Source organism: Dendrobium catenatum, unplaced genomic scaffold, assembly GCF_001605985.2.
Source record: "Dendrobium catenatum unplaced genomic scaffold, ASM160598v2 fragScaff_scaffold_1338, whole genome shotgun sequence".
NCBI lineage: Eukaryota > Viridiplantae > Streptophyta > Magnoliopsida > Asparagales > Orchidaceae > Dendrobium > Dendrobium catenatum.
Window position 1 is genome coordinate 908,330 of NW_021319800.1, and position 26,487 is coordinate 934,816.

Sequence of the window (26,487 nt, forward strand, 5' to 3'; positions counted from 1 at the left end):
ACTACTGGATGATCAAGAGGAGGGGATGGATTTGGTTATGGAGGGGTGTATTTTACTTTGGCCAGAGGAGAAGGGGAGTGTGGTTGGTATAAGAGAGTCTGTCCAATAGAATTGGTGGTGAGGGGCAACTGCAGGATAGGAGGGGCTTCCTGCAATGAAATGGGTTTTTGGGGGGATGTTCTCAATCTGCGGTGGAGGAGGACGACGGTTCCTCGCCTTCCTGTTGAAGCTTCTGCCTCTAAAAGGGGGTTCTTTGGAAGTAGCAGTAGAAGCAAAACCAGATGCAACACTAATCAGCTTTGTCGGGCAGAGAGAGGAGTAGTGTACTAAGGACTTACAATGCTCACATGGGGACGGTCTCCATTCATACTGCACCTTCAACCGCATAATATCTCCGTGAAGCGACACCAGTATCTCCTCTGGATAAGTAGCTTCACTGTCTACAAGCACACATATTCTGGTGTAGGTTAAACGAGTTCTTTGGGTGGTCAAGGAATCAGCCTCCAGAGGGACTCCGACCTTGCTTGCGATTCTAGAAATACCATCGGAGTTCCAGCAAGCCAGCGGGAGGTCATGCATCTTGATCCAGATCGGGACAGAGGAGAAGTTCTCCTTTTTGGGTTTGAACTTTGGATGCCATTTTTGAAGGATGAATGGCTTACCTAAAAGGAACCAAACTCCTTTTGACCACATAGTGTCAAAATCTTCCGAGCAGGAGAAACAAAGCAGGAAGAATCTATCGCTAAGGGAGAGGAGTTGAAGCGATCCCTTGAGGGCCCAGGTTTTTTTCATGGCTTAGAGTAAGGCTTCGTAGAATGGTCTTCGGCCTATGGAGTAGCCGACTAAACACAAGCTCCAGTCTTCCGATCCTTTGGCCAATTTTTCACCCGAAAAAGGTATGACTTCCGGCTCTGAGGGATGAAAAGAAAAGTGAAGGTCTTTTGGAGATGGGTCTGCAGGGGCAAAAATATGTTCCCAAAGGCGTTGCAGAGAGGAAGGCACTCCGCCAGTGGAGGAGGGTAAAGGGGAAAAATCGGAGGGGAGAAGAGGGGAAGCCATGTAGTGGTAGACGGTCCTCCGACAGAGCCGGAGGAGCAGGGAGAAGGCGGGAACAAAGCAGCACAGCAAAAGGAGGGGAGCAAAACCCTAACACTCATCTAAGCGGGGAAATCACTATCTTTGCTTGATGAAATTTATTTGGTAGTAATTTATGTGAAGTGACATACAAGAAGATAAAATAGCATGAAAATAGTAAAATGAGAAAAAAAAAATCTCATTTCCTTCTCTTTTGTTTTATATATATGTCCGGAATAATCTTCAATCCCTGGTCCGGTAACGGCAGTGGATCTAGCCCGACCCGACGAACCCATACACGAGGAATATGCCGTCTTCCATTCTCACGCTGGAAAACGCACGCGCTTCTCTCTCTCTCGCCGTTCGCTGTACAAAAGTTGCGATTATATCAGTAGAATAGACTCCGGTGCACCTTCTGATCCCGTTGCCTCTGGCCACAGACGCCGACCAGCGGAACCCTAAATTTTCTCTTCGGCAGGTCAGATCTGGAAACGGAAACTGCCGATCTCTTAGCTGCTGTTGGTTTCCTGTGCGCTTCTGCCAATCTACCCTTTCAAGCCAAGCTGTTCTGCGATCGTAGAGGTAATGCCGTCTCAATCTTCTTCTCGATCAGTTCTTATTGGAACTGGAAAGACTACCCATGTTCTCGTTTATCGGGTTGGATAGCGAGACAGCGGTTGCCTCACGGATCTTTGCAATAGTGTGTGTAGAATTGAGCTTGATTTACCGCATCCTAATCTGGTGGCGGTTTTGGGAATTTTGGACCTGTCTTTGATGCTGAAACGTAGTTTATTAGTTTTAGATTTTTTCTGCCCTCTTCCTATGCATCCTTGTGCTCGTTTTGCAGTGGGATCTCCCTGGCTAGGGATTTGGCTGCCGTGAGGATTGTTTCCGTACCTTCTTTTGACGGTGTTTAGCATTGGATGCTTGAAGGGATAATTTGAAATTATTCAAAATTCAGCGTCCGGTTTCAGGGGGCGACCTGCCCCAGGGGGTTGAGTTTGCGCCCTTCCCTCTGGCTCGAAGAGTGAATTCATCGCATTCCATTCTGATGGATGACGACGTAGAGAATGGAAGTCTGGTATCGTACCAGGAGAAAGCAAGGACATTTCCCAATTTGCGGAGTAAACCTTACAACCCCTTGGTAAAGTTGCTGATCCCTAAAGGGTTTTCCTATATATTATAAATTATTGGTTACTTTTTTAGTCGGTATATTTCCTCTCATTCTAGGTTTTTTTTTTCCTCTCATTCTAGTTCAGTTGAACTGATGTTGTACTTTTGATGTGCTATACAAATTGAAATGTAAAAACACAAGTTGCTCCCAAAGTCAATCGATGTGCTCACGAAGTCATAAACTAACTACACATTCAAATAATGATTTTTAGACCACATTTCTTATATAAATTAAAACTTTATTTTAGAAAGTAATCGGAGAGACTCTCAAACCTCAGATAGGGGCCAACTGGGATTAAACTGATTAAGAAAATAAAAGTGGGGTTAATTTATGAAAAATCAGTAGGCTCCATGGAAGCTTAAAACAAGCAAAGAGGGTGCATGGTATTGGAGTGAGACCTAATTCATGCAAAATGAGTAAAAACAAAAAAAATTTGAGTTCACCCAAATCATCAGGGAGGCTGAATGTTGCAATTTATTTAAGTTTCAATAAAGTTAAATATAACTTAACTCCATAATTTAAGCAGTACAAGTTAAGCTTGCCTCCAATATTCAAAAAGTATGAATAAACTATAATTAACTCCAGAAATCAAGCCAAGCATGGAGAGAATCTAGGCTAAAATCAAGATAAATCTCCTTAAAGGAGGGGTTGACCAATCAGGAGGGAAAAAAAAATAATATATATATATATATTGCCCAAGCAGAATAATTCCAAATAATATTATATCGGGTATTTCATTTTAATTATCAAATAAATGTAATAAGCATTTCTATAAGGACTTGGCTTCTCAAATAAACTATCATGAGGGGATTGAAATTATCTCATTTTTCTATTTTTATGTTATATTTGAATTTTAATGAAATTTGTTATTTTCTTTTTTAAGAAATTAAGTGATTATAAATATAACTTGTATTTACTTTTTAAGATCGTTGGAAACCAAGTGGAACACATTTTCATTCAATTGACAAGAGTATTTCTTCCTACTTTTTAATCTCTCTTTTCAAAATTTGTTTGCACCTCGTGTTAAGAGATAATTGAATTATCCACCTCTTATATCCCTCTGTGTTTCTACATTTAGGTTTGACCATAGTAGGGAATCCAAGAATCATGCTATTAAGAGATAATTGAATTATTGACCTCTTATATCCCTCTTTGTTTCTACATTTAGGTTTGACCATAGTAGGGAATCCAAGAATCATGCTATTATGGCCACAAGTGTCCATTTAGAGGAGCTATGGAGACACACAAATTTGTTATTTATTAAAAACCTATCAACAAGGAATAGAGGAAATAAAAAAAAATTATGATAACCATTCACAATTTACACCATTAAGATCTCTTTCTCTCTCTCACTCTTAATTGCGAAAATCTCATAGAACAATTACTAGTAATATTTTCTAAGTTTTTTTATTTTTAATTATCAAATAAATAAGATTAATATTTAGATAAGGACTTCTTATCAAATTTAATTTGGATTACAATTATCTTATCTTTTTTAATTTTTTGTTAGATTTGAATTTTTGATAATTTTTTATTTCTTTAATAGGGAACTAGATGTCTAAAAATGTACTTTATAGCCAGGCTTTAAGATCAATGGAAACCAAGTGGGAAACTAATATTCAATTGAGAAAACCTAAGCATTTGGTATTCATTTCTTCATCAGGCTGAGTATTCCTACAATACTTCCTTGCATACTTCCATCAGCATGATCCCATTCCAAGCTTTCTATTGATGGCTGCCTCCTTCAATTCAGCCTTATGACGACCACTTCTCCATGGTGGATGTTATCAATGCTCGGCTTCGATAGCTTGATGGCATCCTTCAAAATGTCTGCGAACATTTGCTTCAGTCCTAGTAACACATGAAGAATCAAGCTGACAAATATTGACATGATCTGGAAATGGAGTCTATCATTCTCGTCAAATTACAACCTTACTGTCAAACTTCGACAAACAAATGACATTACTCCGGTCTTGACCGCCTTTACTTTTATGTCCATTCAAGGTCCTAAAGCGCATCAATCTAGTGGCATATCACCTACCACTTGTACTCTTCCAAATCCATATAGTTTTCCAATTTTCTATCCCAAAGCCATATGCTGAGAAAATGAACCTGGATTGCTTGCACCTTCTCAAGGATGCATGACTAAATCATCCTATCGTTTTCCTTATGACAATACTCAACACATAACAAACACTCCTAGGCAACACCTACTCCAATAGGTTGGCCTACCAACAATACTCGGCATGTACCAAGAAAGCCTAATTTACATAAAAATTATACCAGTTCCATAGCACTCCTCATCATTAATTTAGTGTTAGTTTGATATCATAAAACAACTATGTTATTGTCTCTATTTGTTTCGAGATCAGAAAGTTTGACAGAAGAACAGAGAAACCAAAGCATAACTAGTTGAGGTTTTTTTTTAATGGGTTATAATTTTGATTTGCAGGTTTGTTGGCGTAATGTTTTTGGTTGAGTTCACTTGCAGCCAAAGCTACAACACTATATTAATTCCTAGTTTAGCACCATTTTTTTAATCACTAAATGTTGAGATTTGTTTTTTATCAGCAATGTTAGTCCTTTAGTCTCCTGCTATTTTTTTAATTCAATCATTTTACTTATTTTAGAATGTGATTAATTTCTATCATAGAATGTCTGATAGAAATTTGCTAATTTTTGATAACTTTCTGTGTGTCACGTGAGATTTCTGTTGTAGAGTTATTCCTTTACTTCTTCTTATAAATATTTTTATTTATTTATTTTCAGATTTTTCAGATTTTCACGAGAATAAATGGACGAGTTTTAGCTGTCTTGCTACTGCTGGCCCTAGGGGCTGTGCTTTATGTTGGAGCTGCTACTTCACCTATCGTGGTCTTTGTCTTTTCTATTTGCATAGCTGCCTTCATTTTCTCAGTTTATTTGACAAGATGGGTTTTAGCAAAGGATGAGGGCCCCCCTGAAATGTCACAGGTTCTAAATATTTCATCTCACATTTTACTTTTGTGTTATTGCTTCTTGGTGCTCCATGTGTCATACTTTTTTTAATGATTGAGTAACATTGATGATCTCTTCCTTTGTTGAAGCATGATGTGTTTGAGATTTAGGGGTGATAGGTAAACCACCCCAGCTCCATCGGAATATTTCATCTCACATTTTGGTGTGGTGGGGGTGAGAAGAGGGGTGGCAGGTAACCCACCCCATCTCCACTGCAATCAAAAGATTTTGGGGGACAAAAGCCTCGTTAGTGTGGCTAAGAGAGCGAGGGAGGGAGAGTGTTGAGGCTTCAAGTTTATCATGCTTCTGAAAGTGTTTGTTTTCTACTAATTCCTATTGAGAACATTTACATTCCATTATCATTCCTATTGACCTTGAATGTTGATTATCACGTGCTATTGTTTGTGGAACAATAGAGGTTGCTTCACCCTTAACTAATACTCTTATAAATTGGGGGACTTTGTGTAGGAGTTCTCATTAGCATGTTGAAACGATTAAAAGTTGTGTCCCTATCTTGTACCTGAAGATTAGTTGAAATTAGGCCAAATTTAGAAGCAAAACTAGTGTTAGAAATTGCACTTTTATTGAGATTACTGGCAATATCACTCTCCTAAATAGTCTCAAAGCGTAAGTGAAACAAAGATTATGGTTTTAGCTAAGACGCATCACCAGCTAATTTGAAGGCCAATTATGAATTAAATCATTATAGTGAGAAAAGAATCAAAATGATCCCTCAACTCTAAAAAAAGAACGTTTTTGTCATCTCATCAAATTTTGAGGTTAATGGTATTCAATCAAGGGGTATTTTAGTCATTTTCTAAATAAATTATTAGTAGAACCGAAGTTAGAGAGGCTTTAAAGAAAATGAAGTGTGGAAAAGCTGTTGGACATGATGATATCCCAATAGAAGTGTGGAAATGCTTGGGATAAGAAGAAATTTATTGGTTTACTAAACTTTTTAATATTATTTTGATAACTAAAAAGATGCCATATGAGTAGAGAATGAGTGTGGTGATTCCTATTTTTAAGAATAAATGTTATGCACAAGATTGTGTGAATTATAGAGGAATTAAGTTAATGTATCATACTTTAAAACTATGGGATAGAGTTATGGAACATAGGTTGCGGCGTGATACTAACGTTTTTCAAAATCAATTTGGATTCATGCCCGGTAGGTCTACTATGGAAGCTATACATTTATTGAGAGGTTTGATGGAGAAGTATAGAGAGAATAAGGAGGATCTAAATATTATATTTATTGATTTAGAGAAAGCATATGATAAAGTTCCAAAAGAAGTGCTATGGAGAGTTTTAGAAAAGAAAGGGGTTAATAATGCTTATATTCTTGTCATTAAGGATATGTATGTAGGAGCTGTTACTTGTGTCCAGACACAAGGTGGTTTGACCAAGTATTTTCTTATTTCAATTGGATTACATCAAGGATAAGCCTTAAGCCCTTATCTTTTTTGCTTTAGTCATGAATGTTATCACTAGACATTTGCAAGAGGTTGTACCCTGGTGTATGCTTTTTGCTTACGATATTCTTCTTGTTGATAAGACTAAAGAGGGAGTTGAAAGTAAACTTGAATTATGGAGATCAACCTTAGAGTCTAAAGGCTTTCGTTTGAGTATATCTAAGACTGAATATATGGAATGTAATTTTAGTAATAATAGTTCTAGTGGGAGATTGTGGCTTTGGGTGATCAAGTAATTAAGAAGACTACACATTTTAGGTAGCTTGGGTCTATTGTTTAGAGTGATGGTGAAATAGATGTGGATATTATTAGTATAATTCAAGTTGGATGGTTGAGGTGGAGGAATGCATTGGGCTTGTTGTGTGATAGAAATGTCCCCTCAAACTTCATGGAAAATTTTATAAGATGTTGGTTCGACCTGCAATGCTTTATAGTGCAGAATGTTGGCCATTAAAATAGAAGCATAATATTAAGTTAAGTGTTGCATAGATGAGGATACTCAGGTGGAAGAGTGGCTTTACTCTTAGAGGCAGGCTAAGAAATGAGCATATACTTGAAAAGGTTGAAGTAGCTCTAGTGGAAGATAAGATTAGAGAGAGTCGCCTTATATGGTTTGATCACATAAAACGGTGGTCTTTCGATGCCCTGTTAGGAAAGTAGATATATTAGATTTGACTTATGTTAAGAAGGGTAGAGGTAGGCAGACCTAAAAAACTTAGTTAGAAAATATTAGAAATAACATTTCTTTATTAGATTCAAATGAGAATTTATATTTTAACAGGGTACAATGGAGAAAAAAGATTCATGTAGCCGATCCCATATAGTGGGATAAAGGCTTGATATTGTTGTTGTTGTATTAAATGTAATTTTAAAATAATAATAAATTTTAAAAAAAATTATTAAACATTTTTTAATAAAAAAATTATTAATAATTCTAATTTTTAATTTAAAATCATTATGGACTAGAATTATTAATAATTTTTTTATTAAAGAAATATTTAATAAAATTTTTAAAAAATATTATTATTTAAAAATTATATTTAATAAATAATTTAATTAAAAATGACTAAAATACCTCTTGATCCAAGACCATTAATCCCAAAATTTGATGTTAGGACAAAAAAGACATCTTTTTAATGAGTCGAGGATCAAATTGATTACTCTAAAGAGTTGGAGATCATTTTGATTCCTTATAAAGAGTTGAGGGACCATTTTGGTCCTTTTCTCAATTATAATCATTTATAAACTATGAGGAGGATTTTAATTTCAAAGAAGGTTGTCAATGTTATTGATTCAACAACAAACAACAACAACATCAAGCCTTTATCCCACTGCGTGGGGTTGGCAATGTTATTTATTCACTTATTAGAAAATTAAATTCTTTATGGGCTTGATTGACTGTGTAATATTAGATTAATTATTGTATTGATCAATTAATTTTGCCGTTGAATAGGCTTTCCTATTATATACTTACATATATAAGAGGATCTATATGCTAATATATTTGGCATTGAAAAATAGATAAAATATTATTTTGGCACGTTTGTGTCACCGAATAATAGCAAATGACATATAATACACCAATATGACAATTAGATTGATTTTTTGTGAAAGAAATAGGAATAAGATTGTTACATAAAAAAAAGTATGGCAAGAAGTGCAAGAAAGACTCATGAAATAGAATAGACCCTTCATTTGGGCAAATTATTGCATCTGATCATCGGACGCGGAGAATAGGTTCAGACATCCAATAAAAATTTGCCACGTCACCTGTACTTTTGACTGCGCTTTAGTTGCATTTTAGTTGCGCTTTGACTGCGCTTTACCTGCACTTTGACCTGCGCTTTTACGCGCTTAATTTAAAATAATATTTTATTAATATCCGGACCTATCTCCGCATCCAGTGACCGGATGCAATAATTTGCCTTTCATTTGACAATCAGTTGTAATAGATGGAGTTGGATGATTTATAATGCTGATCCATGTAGTTGAGGTGGGGATATAGCTAATTATGATATGATCAATGTTTAGCTGGAGTCAATAATGGCATTTGCTTGTTGATGTGGATTATTTAGCATGATATACAAATGAATTCATCTTTGATTATCTTTAACATGCCATCTAGTTAGTACGCAAAACCATTTTTCACTATTAATAACTAGTTTAGCTTAGTAATGACTTCATTAATATGAAATTTTATATTTCTGCTTGGAAGATTCCTTTATGCAAGTTATCCCTCATTTGGCATATCCATCATGTTATCCCCTTTAGATATCAGATGCCATACGTGATGGGGCAGAAGGTTTTTTTAGGACTCAATATGGAACTATTTCGAAGATGGCTGTATTACTAGCACTTGTTATTCTTAGCATATATCTTTTCCGCAGTACAACGCCACAGCAAGAATCATCTGGCCTAGGAAGGTACGATAATTTAACTTGCTCTGTTTTCCTCTCTTAGTAAGCAGGATTTTTTTTTGTTTGCACCAGCGCTTGTGTAACTTTTTTATTTCTATTTGTCAAGCATGCGCTATCATGTCTCTTTGCTAACCATGGTTCATAATTTGCTCTTTTTAGGTCAACAACTGCATTTATTACTGTTGCTGCTTTTCTCCTAGGCGCTTTATGTTCAGGTATTGCTGGATATGTTGGGATGTGGGTTTCAGTTCGTGCAAATGTTAGAGTCTCAAGTGCTGCTAGGCGCTCAGCTAGGGAGGCTTTACAGGTGGTTTTTGTGTAGTAATTTTGAATTTTTTTTTCTCTTGAGTATTCCCAGATTTCAGTTATTTATCAACACCCGTTTGCAGATAGCTGTTCGAGCTGGTGGCCTATCAGCCATGGTGGTTGTTGGCATGGCTGTAATTGGCGTGGCAATCCTTTATGCAACATTCTACGTATGGCTTGGAGTTGATTCTCCTGGTTCCATGAAGGTTGTCGACTGTAAGTTGCTTCCACCAATCTGTTTCCCAAGATCTTTTGATAAAACAAAGCTAAACTCCTCAAAACCGATTAATACAAAGTCAAGTTTTACTAGTGTACTGTTTCGGGATTCTGAAAAACTATATTCCAATGTGTACTTCTTACGTACTTAATTTCTGTTATTTTCAACCTCTATCTGAATTTTCTTGCTGCTGGGCATGCTTTTAGATCTTTTTATTCGTAGCTAAAATTGTTTCTATTGATTGATAGACCAGGATTGGCTTCCTTATGTGTGTTCTTTTTAAAGTTTTGAGTAGTTTTTTAAGATTTTCGAATATACAACCCTTTTGTTAAGCTGTGAACATGCTTTGTAATATATAAAATCTTACCATAAAGAGTTTTCTAATGCAACTATATGATATAATGCACAAATTGATGCATGATGCCATAATTCACCCAAGCTGATTATTGGTAAATTCAAACAACGAAGTCATAAGTTATGACTGGAAATAACTGAAGGGTCTCCATTGCATCCAACTCCGATCATTAGAACCAGCCAGGCTCAACAAATAATATTCAACAAGAACTCTTTGCCTAACAACAAATGGCCAAAGGCCAAATCAACTTAGAACAACTAGCTTACGACCAAAACTACACCGAACAAAGATTAACCAGTAGAAATAGTTGCTAGACCAAACAAAGGATAGAATTGAGAATTGCGCTAGGTAAGAAAACACGGCCCTTTTCTTTTTATAGGGATCATCATAGGCATGCTTATCAAGGAAAAAAACATTGGACGACCAAAGGGAGAAACTTCTAAAATAGAATAGCATGATTAAAGAAAGAATTTAATGCTTTGATTATTAAATCCACTTATTTCAACACACATTCTATGCTTTTGATGAGTAATGAATTCCAGGATTACATCACTTTGAATTTGTAATATATGCATGATTTGAAGATATTAGTGTTTCCTGTAAAATTTAAAACATATCAAGTTGATTGAAAGTCTATGATCCAATTATGTTATATGAACTCTTATATTTTTCTTGCATGGGTATATTGCTTCCCTAGTCAGGATCATAAAAGGTGAATTCTTGCATTTATATTCATACACAATTTCCTTTTTGTATATTCCTTTCATTATCATATTTTATTTATTTTTCATTTAAATTTGTATTTATATGTATTTCAATAGGATGCTTTCACATTTAATATGTATTACACTCTAATAAAGGTCATTTGACTCTTCATTTTAATAGAAAATAGTATTATTACCAATATTAGCAAGTAAGCATACAAGATTTCATATCACTAAATGCATTGAATTTTAAATAGAACTGCAATTGCTATAAAATAAAGATGTAATCACCCACCACAAATTTTTTTTTTGAAGGTCAATCTTGAACTTTAATGTTTTTTTAATTTTTAGTCGATTCTTCCTTAGTTCACAAATTATGCATCACAGACATGTTAAAGATAAATTCGGTTATTTAATTCATAACTACCTTTACATTTAATTTCTTAATTAAATTAACAGTAATCAATTTAATTCTTATCTTAATTGTCAAGAGCTCCTCACTTGCCTACAATGTGCTTCTCTTAATTAGGCTACTCAGTTCTCCCTCTGTCTAAAGTAACATCAAAGGTGTCAAATAATGTCGGGATTAGTAGACGTTATCAAAGGAAATGTCAAAAGTATCGAATGTCATCAAAGATATTATCAAAGGTAACAAATCAGTAAACCACATCTCTTAATAAAAAATTCATTTTATTCCATCATAAAAAGATAAAATGACATTTAAATAATTTTTTTTATTACCTTCAATCTTTTTTTGTCTCTCTCTTCATCAAACGAGTTTGCATAGTCCACTACTTTTTTTCCTTGTCAAATAAAATTGCACAAATTAATTAAATCAAATTGAAATAATAAATTTATTTCTTTCTATGCCACAGAAAATTCATTTACTTTCTCTCTTCTCTATTTCCGACTCCGCCGAGCCAGATTGCTTGATGCTTTTTCTTCTCAGGTTTCAACCTAGTGAAAATGTTTGAACTCTTCTCTATTTTCGATTCCAGCAAACAAGTCACATGAACTCCTCTATTTCTTCTCCAATTCTGACTCTACCGAATAATGCCTCTAATTCTATCAAACAAGGCGCATGGACTCTTGCCTATCTCCGTTCAACTGATCGAATGGATTGCACAAACTATTTAAGAGTAAATTGATACTTAAAGCTTCATAACTCTTCTTCCACTATTTGGATGTAAACTTTTAGCTCTGTCAGATACTATACATTTTGGTACATGTAATCTTATAATTTCATTCACATATATTTTTGCTAATTTATCCATACAATGAGTCTATTTAATCGGCAAGAAATTACAAATTTTGAAAACGTATTTATAATAACCCATATAGTATCACGATTCTATCTTGATGTAGGCAATCTAATAAAAAAACCCATTGCCATCTCATCTCATTTCCACTCTGTTTTTGGTATTGCAACTGTCCATATGACCTTTGATGTTCTGCTTTAATTATCTGATGACATATAGCACACTTAGCCATGAATGCTGCTATACAATAACAGTAACATCAAGCCTTTATCCTACTACGTGGGGTCGGCCACATGAATGTTGCAATATTTCTTTTTAATCATGGCCACCAAAATATTCTTTTAAGCTCTTGATATATTTTATTGCTTGAATTGTATAACCAGAAGTACCTTCCTGTAGAATTTATTTTCTTAAATTTAACAATATTTGGAACACCGTTTCTGCTTTTATATTTTAAAAACTTACTTCATGAATTTTATAATTTTTCAAATGACATGCTTTTATCATATTTAGAATTTTTTGAAAACCAACATCCTAAGATAATTTATTACATATGTCGTCTTTCAATATTGATTGAATTGTCAGCATTTTTAATAGAATAAAATTTATATTATTAAAATTTACCACTGATAATTTTAATCTGTTCATAACCATAATTAACTGCTTTTGTTTAAGTTCTAGGTCTGCCATCATGTTCTACATAAATAATATGTGAACTTCCCAAGATGATGTGCTAGGTCTTGTAAATCTTTGCTCCAATGATTCTTACAATTGTCTTTTCAATTTTTGTAACTTCTTAATTGCCATTTGATACGGTGCTCTATGTTAGACCGGTCCACTGGACCGGTCCAGCCGGTCCAGCCGGTCCAGGCGGGACCGGATCACGGGCAAAATCGCGAAAAGGTGGAATCCTGGCGGAGAACGAGCGGCTGACCGCTCAAACAGAGCGTTTTAGGAAGGATTTTTGGGGGGTTTCAAAGAGAAATTTGAATGTAGGGACTGTTTAGGGAATTCCTTTTGATTTGTATGCATTAAATAGATGTTTTTTTTTAGGGTTGGTGGCAATCCAAGTAAATCATCTAGAAGCACTTATGTGTATTTCTTCACTACTGGTAAATTTTCAACTTTTTTACTTCTTTATTTATATCCTTTATTTAAAGAAGAAAACCCTAATATCTACTATTTAACAACTTATAGGCTTTCAAATATGTTATTACCATCAATGACAGCCCTCTATCTTCATACAATTTGCATTTGTTTTTTCCAGGAAAATTGAATTTCATCACTTTCTTATTGCATTATATATTAAAAAAATGGCTAGATAACAAATCTACCCCTAAAATTACATCAAATTCTTATTGTGTTAACATATTCAATTTTGTTTCAAAACCTCTTTCACCTATATCTAAATTTATTTGACACAAGTTGTCTACATTCAAACAGTTTCCATTTGACATCATAACATATAATATTGTAGGAATTTTTGAAATATTTAACCCAACTTATTTAACTAAATTCTTTGAGATGAATGAATATTAGAGTTCAGTATTGAATAAAATTCAAGTAGGAAAAGGTGACAACATGAAACTTTATCATTAATGATACTCCAAAATGTTGTTAGTCTACAATTATTCAGAATAAGTAAATAAAAATTCTGCACAAATTAAATGAAAAATATATCTTTAGTAACTTTGGGTGAATCTTTAGCTTTTATATTGATACTTCTCATTTACTCTAGGCTGAGTATTGTATTATATTTGATTTTGACCTGGAATTGATGCAACTGACTCTGTTAATCACTGAGTCTCATTCAAGCTTGTATTGGCTCGTCTGTTCAATTGCTTCTGCTGAACCTGTTTGACTGAACATGCTTAACCAGCTTTTACATTATGTATGACATTAAAAATCACGTTTTATGTAGTTTTTTTCCTCCCAAAATTAGAGTTGGACATAATTGGGATACACCCTTACATGCCGAGGCTTGCCTTCAAGGTCGTAATAATTAGACCGAACATCGAATTAGAGAAAGAGAGGTTCAAGATTCAGTGGTTGGAATTCAACCGGATGGTGTAATAATATTAAAATTATTTAAATAAAAAATAAATGATATAATAATGATGTAATAATTATTGAATAATATAAATTTAATGTACATTATTGTTAATTTATGTTATATATTTAAATAAAATTTACAACTAGAAATTATATACTAAATTTGCATTATAAAGTTGCATATATAGATCATTCATGTTAGATCATTTATAATTAATAAATAGATAAAAATTAATTTTAAAAGTGTACAATTAAAAAAAATTAAAAAAATAAATGGATAAAGAATTAAATATTATTAATAAAAAAATAATTTGTTTATATTTTGTAGCTCTTTTGAATATTATACTCTTTTTGGGTTTTTGGTATTTTGTGTGGACAATATAATGTTGATATTGATAACATCATATCAAATGACTAATGCTAATGTCATTGCTAACAATTATTTACACTTGATGAAATATTGACATGTTATTACAATTCAATGCTAGTTTTTCTTTTTCCCATTCATAAGCAATTTATGTGAAGCATATGATATTATATTTTATTATATGATAATTTCTGATAGAAAATATTGACATTAATTATTTTTATTATACATTTTATATTGATAATTTGCAAAAGAAAATATTGTGATCATGCTATATTATATCTTACTTTTATGGTTATGAGGTGCCCATGTCTGTATTGTTGCTATCGTGTCATATTTAAGTTTTGCAAAAGATTTGTGTAAAATATAATAAACTTCTCATGAAGCAATCAACTTAATGAATAGAGGATTCACAAAGTTGCTTCAAAAGTTGGATTAGGACTGAAAATGACTATTTGAGAATGCAGCCAATCAACACACGCATAATCGTTTAAATACCCGTAATAGATTTTTAAATACCATGATACCATCAGAAGTTTTGCAAGTTCTGTTTTGGTTGCTGTGGTGGTTTAATTCGGCTTGTTAGAAGTACGCTGGTCAAATGTCTTGAAGATGGGACTGATTATACTCACATCTGAAGAAGTGCTATACTAAACCGCTTCAAATGTGTGCAAGCCTCATATGTCTGGAATACAATGAATTACTAGTTCTATCTTCCTATATTCTCCAATCGCTGTGTCAAAACTCTATGTTAGCAATGTCTTCCCATATTTCGATGGTTTTTGAAGTCAAGCATCATGAGTTGAATATCAACCAGGCTTTTCTTGAAAGAATTTCAGTTGTGTTAAGTGGGAGTACCCTTTTGGAGGTGCTAACTCAGCTGTTTAGGCGCTTGGGCAAGATGAGTTGCAATCCTGAACCCTTTAAACATCCTCAGGCGATTATATTAATAAGTCAACAATTTTGGAAAGATTTAGTATTCATATTCTTTTGATCAGTCCAAACTTATCTATGGGATGTAGAATCAGAAATGCATTCACTTGTCCTATCGAATTTTTTTTTTTTAAATGTTGTTTTGGTTTATCTTGATGGACATTTAAAGTTTCATGCTTCTTTGCAGTGCCTCTTCTTCTTGTTGGATATGGTTTCGGTGCCTCGTTTGTTGCCCTTTTTGCTCAGTTAGGTGGGGGAATTTTCACTAAAGCAGCAGATGTTGGAGCTGATCTGGTCGGCAAAGTAGAACAGGGTATACCTGAAGATGATCCTAGAAATCCGGCTGTCATTGCTGATCTGGTATCAAAACTCACTTTTAGCTTTAAAAATTTGCTACCGTGTTTTTAGTGAGACTACTATTCTTTTCTGCTACTTCCTGTACTGATTTTTAAAATTTGAAACTAAATATTTTGAATTCTATTACAGCATGCAATGTTGTTCCTTCTAGGATTTTTACTGTTATAATTTATATTTTACTGCTATATTTGTAGCCTTGAGTATTGTATTATAACTGAATGTTTTCATTCTGTGCTGTATTTTCATTATTATTATTATTATTTTCATTTGCATTACAGCCTAAGGGTAATTGTTCTTCAAATATCAATAATGTGAGCAAGAACAACAGTAATGATTTATGATAACAATAACTACTAAAGCAGTAGGAAATAAATAAACAAGTGATTGCTCACTTTGATTTAGTTATGATTTGATAATTAAACAACTTTATTAGTTTTCAAGTTTTACTTAGGGTGATTGATCTAAGATGCCTTAGGGCCTAGTTGTCACGGCTCAGCCTAGTAGTTTGGATTACTCAAGTACAATCGGACAATCGAATGGATTATTTAAATTACTTATACAAACGTCAGCTAATACCTAAACGGTCGTTCATACTTTTTTAATGATAACTTCAAATACATAAAAAGAGTCACAATAATTCAAAGTTCATTATAAAATTTAAAATATAACATTTATGATATAAATACAATTCCCTGGTGTCACCACATTTATGATGTATATTTTTCATTCCCCCACTTATTTGCTCTCAAACTCTTGTCCTAAAAATAATGATAAGTACAATAGTGAGTCATCAACATAACTCAACTGATACATGTCTCTAAAATATAAAAACAAACAAGAACATTGAAAACAAAATGCATGCTTGTCATAAAATATGAATCTATATAATATCACTTGACAACTCATTATTTTTAAATATGACCATTTAAGAAGTTTTGAAACATTCCTTTGTACATTAAGAAGTGAACATCTTATATTATCTATATCATTTTTATATGATACGTTCATCACAAAAGCATTGTCTAAGTTGTATCATTTAATGTACATTCATTTCAATTTTTTTTGAAGCATTTTTCATTTCACACACAGGCATACTAGCTTCACTAGTTAACAATAAATCATAATAAAATTTTAATTAACAGCTAATTAAATGAAAATTAATAATGACTTATGCATTTGATCTTGAAGATGCAATGTTATTACTTTAAATAAAAAAACATGATTAACCACCTCAATCTCAGGTGACCTTTTTTTCCCTTTTATACGCATGAAATCTCTTAAGAATACTATCAACTAATCATTCTCATTGGAACAATTTAATATATAATATATATATATATTTTTAATTTCTAATTTCATTTACTTAATATATTATATATTTTCTTACTAACATTGTATTAAAATAAATTATGAATTTTTATAATATAAACAAATTCCTCAAAATTTTCTTTTCTTTTCTCTTTCTTTGTTAAATCGACAATGGTCTCCTCTTAGTTTTCCTTTTCTCTAAAATCTAAAATAAATACATATATCTAAAATATCATACTAGAATCTTTAATTTTGAGAGAACAAAAAAACCTTCGTTACTCGAACTTGACTTGATTTTGTGCAGCTTGTCAAGCTTAGCTCAGTTTCCCCACAAAGAGTCTCAAATGTCAAACATCTCAATTGCTCGCCTAATCACATGCTTAATTGCCTATGTGCTCACTCTGTTTCCATCACTCATTCTACCTCCTACTCTCTATGTCTCTTGCTCTTCTGCTTGTCTTCACTTTCTCTCACTCACTGACTTTCTCTCTCGCTCTCTATTTGCATTCGACTCCTCTCCATCCCCCGCTCTTATAACGTGGAACCGACAAATAGTTGATTCTACTGAATTGTCTATTGCTTGTTAAATTTTTTTCTTTTAAAAGTTGGGATTTTATAATCTTCCCCACTTAAAAAATATTGCCCTCAAATTTGCTAATTTAATGCAATTTTAGGTTGACATAGGCCACTAATGAAAATTTGTGATGAAACAACATGAAACATTGCAATTCACGTATTCCTTGCTTTCAGTTTAATAGTTTAGACAATATTTCAAAAGCTGCTTAAATATGAAATTCCACAGGAAATCTGAGAATAAACATAAAATACTATAATAGTTGAAATTCGCACAAAAAATAGAAACCATCATACATTAAAATTTGACAATATTTCTAATCACTAAATATTTTTAGAAGAAAGAAGAAGGGAGAAATCATCAAATGGAAGATTGAAGCATCATAGCATTGCAAGGAGAATAACTCCTATAAGTTGTTGTCAAAACAAGTGAAGTGCTCGTGGCATTTATATCCAACAATACATAAAAATCTGAGAGAAAATAGAATTTTACTCAACAATTCAATATTTTTTTGCATGCCTCAATGATCCTATTATAACCCAAGAAAGATCCAAAATAAATAATTCTTCATAATCCTCCTAGATTTAGCATAATGCAGTGAGTCTTAATTTAGCACACTTGAATTCCAATAAGAGCAACTTTTCAATCTTAGTTTCTACAAAATAATAGATTTTCAATCTAAAAATCCAGTTTCTGGCAATTGTTTATTGTTCTACTTATGATAACATACTAAGAAATAAAGAAAACCAATAAGTTGATTGCCAATTGTGTCTAACAACAAAACTAGAAATAGCAGAACTCGAGTATTGTCTCATGGAAAGAAATATCATTGAAAGAAAAGCACATCTACACTGAAATGTCAATGAAGGAAACTGATTGCCAACATAGCTATTTTCTCTGGTAGGCGGTGTCAAAAAGGCTCATCATTTGATAATAGTTCATTTTCAACTTGATCGTTAAGTAATCAAGCTAAACTTGAAAAGATAATTTGAGCTCGTTTTCTGAATGAGCCAAACACAAGTTTTGTTTAGTAGTATTTGGCTCATTAACATCTCAAATATATTTTTTATCCAATGGTTATGTTCTAAAAGCATTAAACATCTAGAAGTTTTATTGAAATTTAGTATTATTTGAGTTGGACATCATCCTTAAGAGCTTAAAGTGTACCAAAAATCATCATAAGTTTTTCAGACATGATCGAGCATGTCCAAGCTTGAACTGTGCTAAAGCTCAAATACAAGCCAAGCTCTAACACAAACCAAGTTCGAATACATGTCAACTCATTTACACTCCTATTCTGAGGAAAACAACAATGACAGAAGGCATGACCCAAATATAGCTACAGTGCCAATTAAAGAAATCTGGCAACTTGCTAGAGTTTTGCTAACAGAAGAAAACCCCTGATTGGAATTGGAGTATTTCTACTTCAGCAAAATCCCAGATCTAGTGAATCCCACAATTTCCAAATCAACAGCAATAACAGTAAGCATCCAAATCAGTAGATGAACAATTAAAGGGTTGAATGCGTGTTGAAGCTAAAGGAATTTGAAACAATTGAACTAGGGAATCCAAGAAATGTATTGAAATGGCTTGCAGAGCATCATCATATGTAATGAGCTAATCAGATCATCATCATATGAATGTTTTACAAAACAAAAGTAGAACATATGACACAAAACTCATAACCTCTAAAAACTCTTAATATTCATCTCAATGTTCACTTTTTATGCTTCTGACCAGCATACTTTTTAGATTTCCATCAAAGGTCTTAGGTAGCCATTGCATCTAGGAAGCTTAAATCATGTGCTTTGTCACTTCGGGACAAAACATTGGAAATTGGCTGAGTTGATACTGCAATTAGAAATGTCTTAGTTTAATACCTTGATAAAACTTCAAGCATGCTATGTTATTTATTGCAAAATATTTTTTTTTTTTGTATTTGATAACCTTATTAGAAGAGTAGACTTATTAGATCTAGTCTATGTTAAAAAAGTAAAGTCAAATCTAAGAAGGCTTGATTAGAAAGTATTAAAAATGATCTTTTTTTTAGGTGGAAATGAGAATTTGACTCTTAATAGGACATAATGAAGAAAAATGATTCATCTAGCTGTAGGGGCGGAACCAAGTGATATTCAGGGGGGGCAATTGCCCCCCCTTAAAAAAAAATTAATTACAAGTAAGGGTATTTTAATACATTCCCCCTCTGAAAAAGTACATTTTCGCCTTGTTTGCCCTAACATCCCATGACTGCCTCTCATTCGCGAATCGCCCGCAGCCCTCTTCCCTCTTCTTCACGCGGCAACCGGCAAGGAAGCCAGGAAGGAATCGCGGCTCTCATGAGATCGGAGCTCCCCTCCAAAGAATTGTGTGTTAGGCTTTCTTCTTTTTTCTGAATTTTCTTCATATTTTTGTTTCTTCTCTGATCTCTCAAGTTTTAGTTTTTTGCTTGAACTTTTTCTTCCTTTTAAGAGTATGCTATTAGATTTTTGTTCATGCTCACGGTTCACATTTCTGTTCAGATTTTTGTTCAGATTTTTGTTCAAATTTTTGTGTCATCCGATTTTTAATGTGTTCCGGACAAAGAGCCGGCTGTCTTTCTTCCTCCTATTGTCCGAAAAAAGTGTTTTTTTAGCATATTAGGGTGAATTCTGGAGGTCTGGATTTGAACCATGAATTTAAAAAATTTCCTTGCTAAAATATCTCTCTTCAAATATTTCAGGTGATCTCCTTCATATTTTAAAATACCTGGTTAAGAATTAACTTGAGTTTTATGGGAAGGGGAAAAATCTGAGATATTTTGCATTAACATATTTCAGGTGATCTCCTTCATGCTTGCCTTCTTATTGGGCTATATCAAAGTGGTATCTCAGCGTTGTTCTCCCAAATTTGAATGAAATGTAATCACTCAATGCAGTTCACTAGAAAAACATGTTCTAGCTATGTTCTGCAAATTATAGGAAGAGGAAAAGCGTGACAACACTTTTTAGTATTCCAAAAGATAACTGCATATTTTATAGGCCATTTATACCATTGGACTGATAAACCTTTAGAAGTATCCTTACATCCTAGGTTAGGAGTAGCAGTTGGAGTAAGACTTTAAGCTCTTATCTAAAAATTAAATTTTAAAGACTTTCTAAAACCACATAAAGCTATTAATTGTAGAGAGTGAGCAAGAAAGCAGATAATTAGTTTGTTTGAATTTTGTTATATATATATTCGTTTTATAATTTTGCCCCCCCTAACATTTAACGCTGGTTCCGCCCCTGTCTAGCCGACCCTACATGATGGGATGAAGACTTGTTGTTGATATATACTTTTGTATTTGATAAGTCAATGGTAAGATGATTTTTTTCGTGTTGCTTTATATTTATTGGAAATTTTGAAGTTTTAGATTCTGCCTATGTATACTCCTTTATCTGGACGAGAAATTCAATTGAACAACTAATTTGAAGCACTAGGTTGCATCTTGTATTTTGTTCTTGACATCTGTTTATTCTAAGTTAGATATTATCTCTCGGTATACTCTATTGCCAATGAAAATCTGCAGAAGAGTCAATGAAGATCGTCAAAACAAGAATACCAAGAGATCTTAAGGATGACAATTTTGGTTAAAATTAGATCTTTCTAGATAAAATCTTAAAATATTGTTCTGGCAGAGTTTGAATGTTATTACTGATTTGCCATTGTTTCTTCTTCTTTTTTTTTTTTTTGCCATTGTTTCTGCTTGGTGCTCAGGGTTATATTTATCATCCTCATAGTTCTGTCCGTGCTACTATGTTTTTTTAGAGTTCTTCAATTGTCTCTGTTAGGGCTTCTGACTGAGATTTCGGAGATGATAAATTTTTTTCCAGAGACTTACATGTTCCTTGTTGTATTTTGTTTCATTAAATTTGATTCGAGGTCAAAAATTGATTCGAGTTCTCTTTTTGACCCAGGTTGGTGATAATGTGGGTGATTGTGCTGCTCGAGGAGCTGATCTTTTTGAGAGCATAGCTGCAGAAATCATCAGTGCGATGATACTTGGAGGAACAATGGCTCAGCATTGCAAAATCGAAGGTAAGGGTTGCCTACAACATGACTTTTTTTGTTAAGAGTATATGTATAACTGTTCTCTGTGATTTTCTCTCCATAGATGCATAATTGTGATTATTTTTCAATTTAGAAAAAAAGAATACTCTTCTCGTTTTCTTAATACTTTCTGCAACTAAAAGTAAAAAAAAAAAGTTCTTCACTTCTAATTTGATGAATCAGTTGTTTTGTACTTAGAATCATTAAACAGCCTTAGATCTCCTTGCTTTTTAATTTATGTAAGATACATTTAACTGATTAATTCATTTCCAGATCCATCAGGGTTTATCCTATTTCCTCTCGTTGTCCATTCTTTCGACCTTGTGGTATCTTCTATTGGAATACTCTCGATTCGAGGAACACGTGAACTTGGGTCTAAGCTTCCGGTGGAAGATCCTATGGCGATTCTCCAGAAAGGTTATTCTGTCACAATAGTTTTAGCCGTTATAGCTTTTGGAGTGGTAAATCTTCACAATTTTTTGTTTGTTTTGAGTTATATTTCCTAATTTATTATTTATTGGAATTCCATGTTTGTTGTGGCTTTCATTTTGACAGTCTACTAGGTGGCTTCTTTATACTGAACAAGCACCTTCCGCATGGTTAAACTTTGCGCTATGTGGATTGGTTGGCATCATAACAGCCTATGCTTTCGTTTGGATTACCAAGTATTACACAGATTACAAGCATGAGCCTGTACGAACTTTAGCACTTTCAAGTGCTACAGGGCATGGAACTAATATAATCGCAGGTGTAAGTCTTGGTTTGGAATCAACAGCTCTTCCTGTTCTTGTGATTAGTTTAGCCATCATCTCAGCATACTGGCTTGGGCAAACTTCTGGCTTGATGGATGAAACTGGGAGTCCTACTGGTGGCCTCTTTGGTACAGCTGTTGCTACCATGGGAATGCTTAGCACTGCAGCTTATGTTCTCACTATGGACATGTTTGGACCAATTGCTGACAATGCTGGTGGAATCGTTGAGATGGCACAGCAGGTATTGTTGTTGTGCCTAATGCTTTCGAAGTTTTCTGTCTTGAGATTATCTATATTTATTTTTTTCCCTGAGATAGTACAAGACTAAGGCTTTGTTTGGAACGGCTTTTTTATTGCTTCTTAAAATGGCTTTTTAGTTCAAAAATTAAAATTTTAATACAAAAAAGCCGCTTTAAGAAGTAATGAGAAAGCTGTCCCAAAACGAAGCCTAAAACTAGCCTCACTAGGTTGACATTTTCCATTCCTCATTTAGGCTTCGTTGGGACCGCTTTCTTCGTGCTTCTCAAAGCTGCTTTTTAGTACAAAAATTTTAATTTTTGTACTAAAAAGCAGCTTTAAGAAGCAGTAAGAAAGCGGTCCCAAACGAAGCCTTAGATTTTTGTCTGTAATCTTGCACACAGTCTATGTTTTGACTAGGGTTCATGAATAGAATCTAATGCCCTTCATTTTTATTTTTCTCTCGGACATTATTTTCTTGAAGCCTGAAAGTGTTCGAGAAATAACAGATGTCCTAGATGCTGTGGGCAACACCACCAAGGCTACTACAAAAGGTTTTGCTATTGGATCTGCTGCCCTTGCTTCTTTTCTTCTGTTCAGCGCATATATGGATGAAGTGGCTGCATTTTCTCACCTCCCTTTTAAGCAGGTTATAGCATTTAGCTCTCAGTCATGTACCATTTCAATCAAATGCTGCCTTTAGGTTTATATTTGATTCTGCATCGGTGGTTTTGCAGGTGGACATTGCAATCCCTGAGGTTTTTATTGGTGGGTTGTTAGGCTCAATGCTTATATTTGTATTTAGTGCTTGGGCATGCGCAGCTGTTGGAAGAACAGCTCAGGAAGTTGTTAACGAAGTCCGTAGACAGTTTATTGAGAGACCAGGCATTATGGTGGGCAATGTCGTTCTAGTCATTCCTTAAAACCATTTTTATCATGCATTGGCAACTTATATTTAACAGTTCTTCGGTGACAGGAATATAAAGAGAAACCAGATTATGGCCGTTGTGTTTCGATTGTGGCATCTGCATCTTTAAAGGAAATGATAAAGCCCGGTGCTTTGGCAATTTTATCACCTATTATAATTGGTTAGTCTTCTATTCTTTGACTCCCATTTGTTTTTGATTCCTCACATTAGGGGTGTAAGTGAGCCGAGCCGGCTCGAGCTTGACTTGTTTATGGGCTCGCGAGCCAAGCTCACGAGTCGAGCTCAAGCTCGAGCTCGTTTACAGTGAGATGAGCTTGAGTTCGAGCTCGCCTGTCAAGCTCGACTCAAGCTTGAGCTCGAGTTCGAGCTCACTTTCCAACTAACGTGCCGAGCTCGATAAGGGCCTAAACTCCACTCTGCTCGTTTACACCCCTACCTCACACTAACCGAAACAATATACACTTTCTAGAAAAATACTTTTACAAGGTATCTTTTGTAGCTTATCAAACTACTGGTCTACAGGCTTCCTTTTCAAGATGTTGGGTCAATTCACTGGTCAGCCACTTCTTGGTGCCAAAGTTGTGGCATCTCTGCTAATGTTTGCGACGGTGTCCGGCATACTTATGGCTCTGTTCCTAAATACTGCTGGAGGTGCCTGGGATAATGCTAAGAAGTTCATAGAAACTGGTGCACTTGGTGGTAAAGGTAGTGATTGTCACAAGGCAGCAGTTACTGGGGATACGTAAGTTTTTCATTCCATAATTTTTTGTAACGCTTCATCAACTATTCATATGTTCAAATTATGTTAGTATGCCTTATTTTTCCTTCATTGCGCATTGCCTATGAGTTTTTGCATATTTTTGTGTTGGCAAAGGGGATATTTAATTGGCCATATTCAAAGAGCTGCACTTTTTAAAATTTCTTCTTTCCAATAAGTTAATATGCACTCCGGATTAACCTTTTTGAAAACAAGATAAACCCCGAAATCCTCAAATAATTTACTATCCATGATAATAACTGAAACAGAAAAAGGCCTGGGTCCATATTGGACAAATGTTGAATTGCTTCAAAGCATGTTGTATGACAACATTCTTATGATCAGTTGCTTTGATTTTTACATCTACCACGTTTCTGTTCTTATATTCTGCTTGGGAGTCTATGATGAATACAGTGTTTTATTTAAAATGCTCTATTTCTTAAATTCTAATTCCTTATTAATGCGCAAATTTCTGTCAAATGGCAGAAATGTATGAAATCAATAATCCAGTGACATGGTTGCAAGCTTCATAACAATTGCTGATTCATGCACTTCGTTTGAGATGGCTTTTTTGCTATTCTTAAAACAACTTCCTAGTAAAAAAATTTAATTTTTACACAAAAAAAATTATTTTGAGAAACAGTAAAAAAGACATCCCAAACGAGGCCTATAATTTATCGCATGGACTGAAACACCTTTTGAGGCATTACCAATCCTTTTTTTTTTTAAATATTTCTGTGTGTATTTACTGCTTGTACTTTTATCATTTATTGTGCTTAATAAATTGCATCGCTCTGCTGGATCAGAAGCCATCAATTCACTGATGTTAGTAACATTAGCATTCATTTGTTAAATTTTTGTTGTACTCAGAAGCTTCTCATTTCATACATCATGTTCATAAAAATAGCTTTCTAGTTTCCTGTTAACAGGTTTAATTGTGGAAGTCCTGGAAGGTTTAGCTCTGGTTTTCTTAGGCTTCGTTTAGGACGGTTTTTTTACTTCTTTTAAAAGCAGCTTTTTTGTTCAAAATTTTAGAAGTAAGAAAGCCGTCCCAAACGAGGCCTTAGTCTGAACAAACAAAAATCATATTTTATTTTTTGTAATTTAAATATTTTTTTCATGATATTCTTCTATTCTTGCAGTGTGGGAGATCCATTCAAAGACACTGCAGGTCCTTCTCTTCATGTCCTTATCAAAATGCTTGCTACCATTACTTTAGTCATGGCTCCCATCTTTCTGTGAGAGATTTCCGACATCTTCCCCAGTTCACTATATTATTTCGGTACTCCCTCATTACTGTAAATGCTCATTGGTCATCGGTTGCGCAGCAACTTCATCGATGGACAGTCCTTTTTTCTTATTATTGTTATCCTGAAATACTTTTTTCCCCCCTTACCATTAGAATAATTTTAGAACATGAATGCCTAATTTGGTGTTCAGGTTATTTTTGGGTGGCTGAGAACTTCATGAAATGTAGAGTTAGTATCATGCTATATGGTGCTTGAGATTGTCACACAAATTTTGATCTGCTTGTTGATCAATTTATATCCACCCTATAAACTAATGGTTTGGATATTTTAAGCTGTATTGATTGTATGTAAAACAGAAGTATTTGATAAAACCCATTAGTTTACTCAACTTGCAATGAATGAATCATTTGCACAGAGTTTACAGTGTGTTAGACAAGTGATTACTTATTCTTACAGGAACATCCTTGAAGTTCTTCCTTGGTAATATTAGGGGGTAGAAGCTTTCTGATTGTTTATCACTAATTCAATTTTATGCAGGTGATCATGTTTATATAGAATTTTTATTAAAAAGAGGCTAAATTAGTTCAATTTAAGCTAATCTAATTTCATGCAAATACTTATGCTGCTTAGCAGGGGCGGATCCACCTTAAGTCTGGGGGTGACAATTATAATTCTTAGGTAATTTATTCTCTTTCATCTATTTTTTAGTCTTTATTACAAGAGATTTTAGGTAATTGTCCCCTCTAAAAGTTTTAAAATAGTATGATCTTTAGGCAATTGCCTCCAGCATAATTAAACACATTGTGTAGAGGTATTATTGTTAGGGAATGATGAACAAAATACAAAGAGAAATAGTAAAGGGAATCCAAAAATATCCTTATAACAAAAATTTGTTTCGGTCAAATCACGCTAGGGGGCTTTGCCCG

The 26,487-nt window shown here is 34.0% G+C and overlaps 1 protein-coding gene across 2 annotated transcripts; it reads left to right on the forward strand.

The window, feature by feature from the left end:
- The first annotated feature begins 1,320 nt into the window (after nucleotides 1-1,320).
- Nucleotides 1,321-25,975, forward strand: LOC110115075 (pyrophosphate-energized membrane proton pump 2). Of its 2 annotated transcripts, none has more exons than XM_020848200.2 (15): nucleotides 1,321-1,656; nucleotides 1,922-2,218; nucleotides 5,018-5,221; nucleotides 8,992-9,143; nucleotides 9,297-9,444; nucleotides 9,527-9,659; nucleotides 15,518-15,690; nucleotides 21,505-21,625; nucleotides 21,911-22,098; nucleotides 22,193-22,630; nucleotides 23,111-23,275; nucleotides 23,364-23,519; nucleotides 23,603-23,714; nucleotides 24,077-24,296; nucleotides 25,454-25,975. In XM_020848200.2, exons 2-15 carry the CDS (start codon nucleotides 2,126-2,128, stop codon nucleotides 25,551-25,553), a joined length of 2,403 nt encoding a protein of 800 aa, XP_020703859.1. In that variant the 5' UTR covers nucleotides 1,321-1,656; nucleotides 1,922-2,125; the 3' UTR covers nucleotides 25,554-25,975. The 2 variants fall into 2 exon arrangements, with proteins under 2 accessions (XP_020703859.1, XP_020703860.1); XM_020848201.2 differs by having other exon boundaries at nucleotides 5,027-5,221.
- The last annotated feature ends 512 nt before the right edge of the window (nucleotides 25,976-26,487 follow it).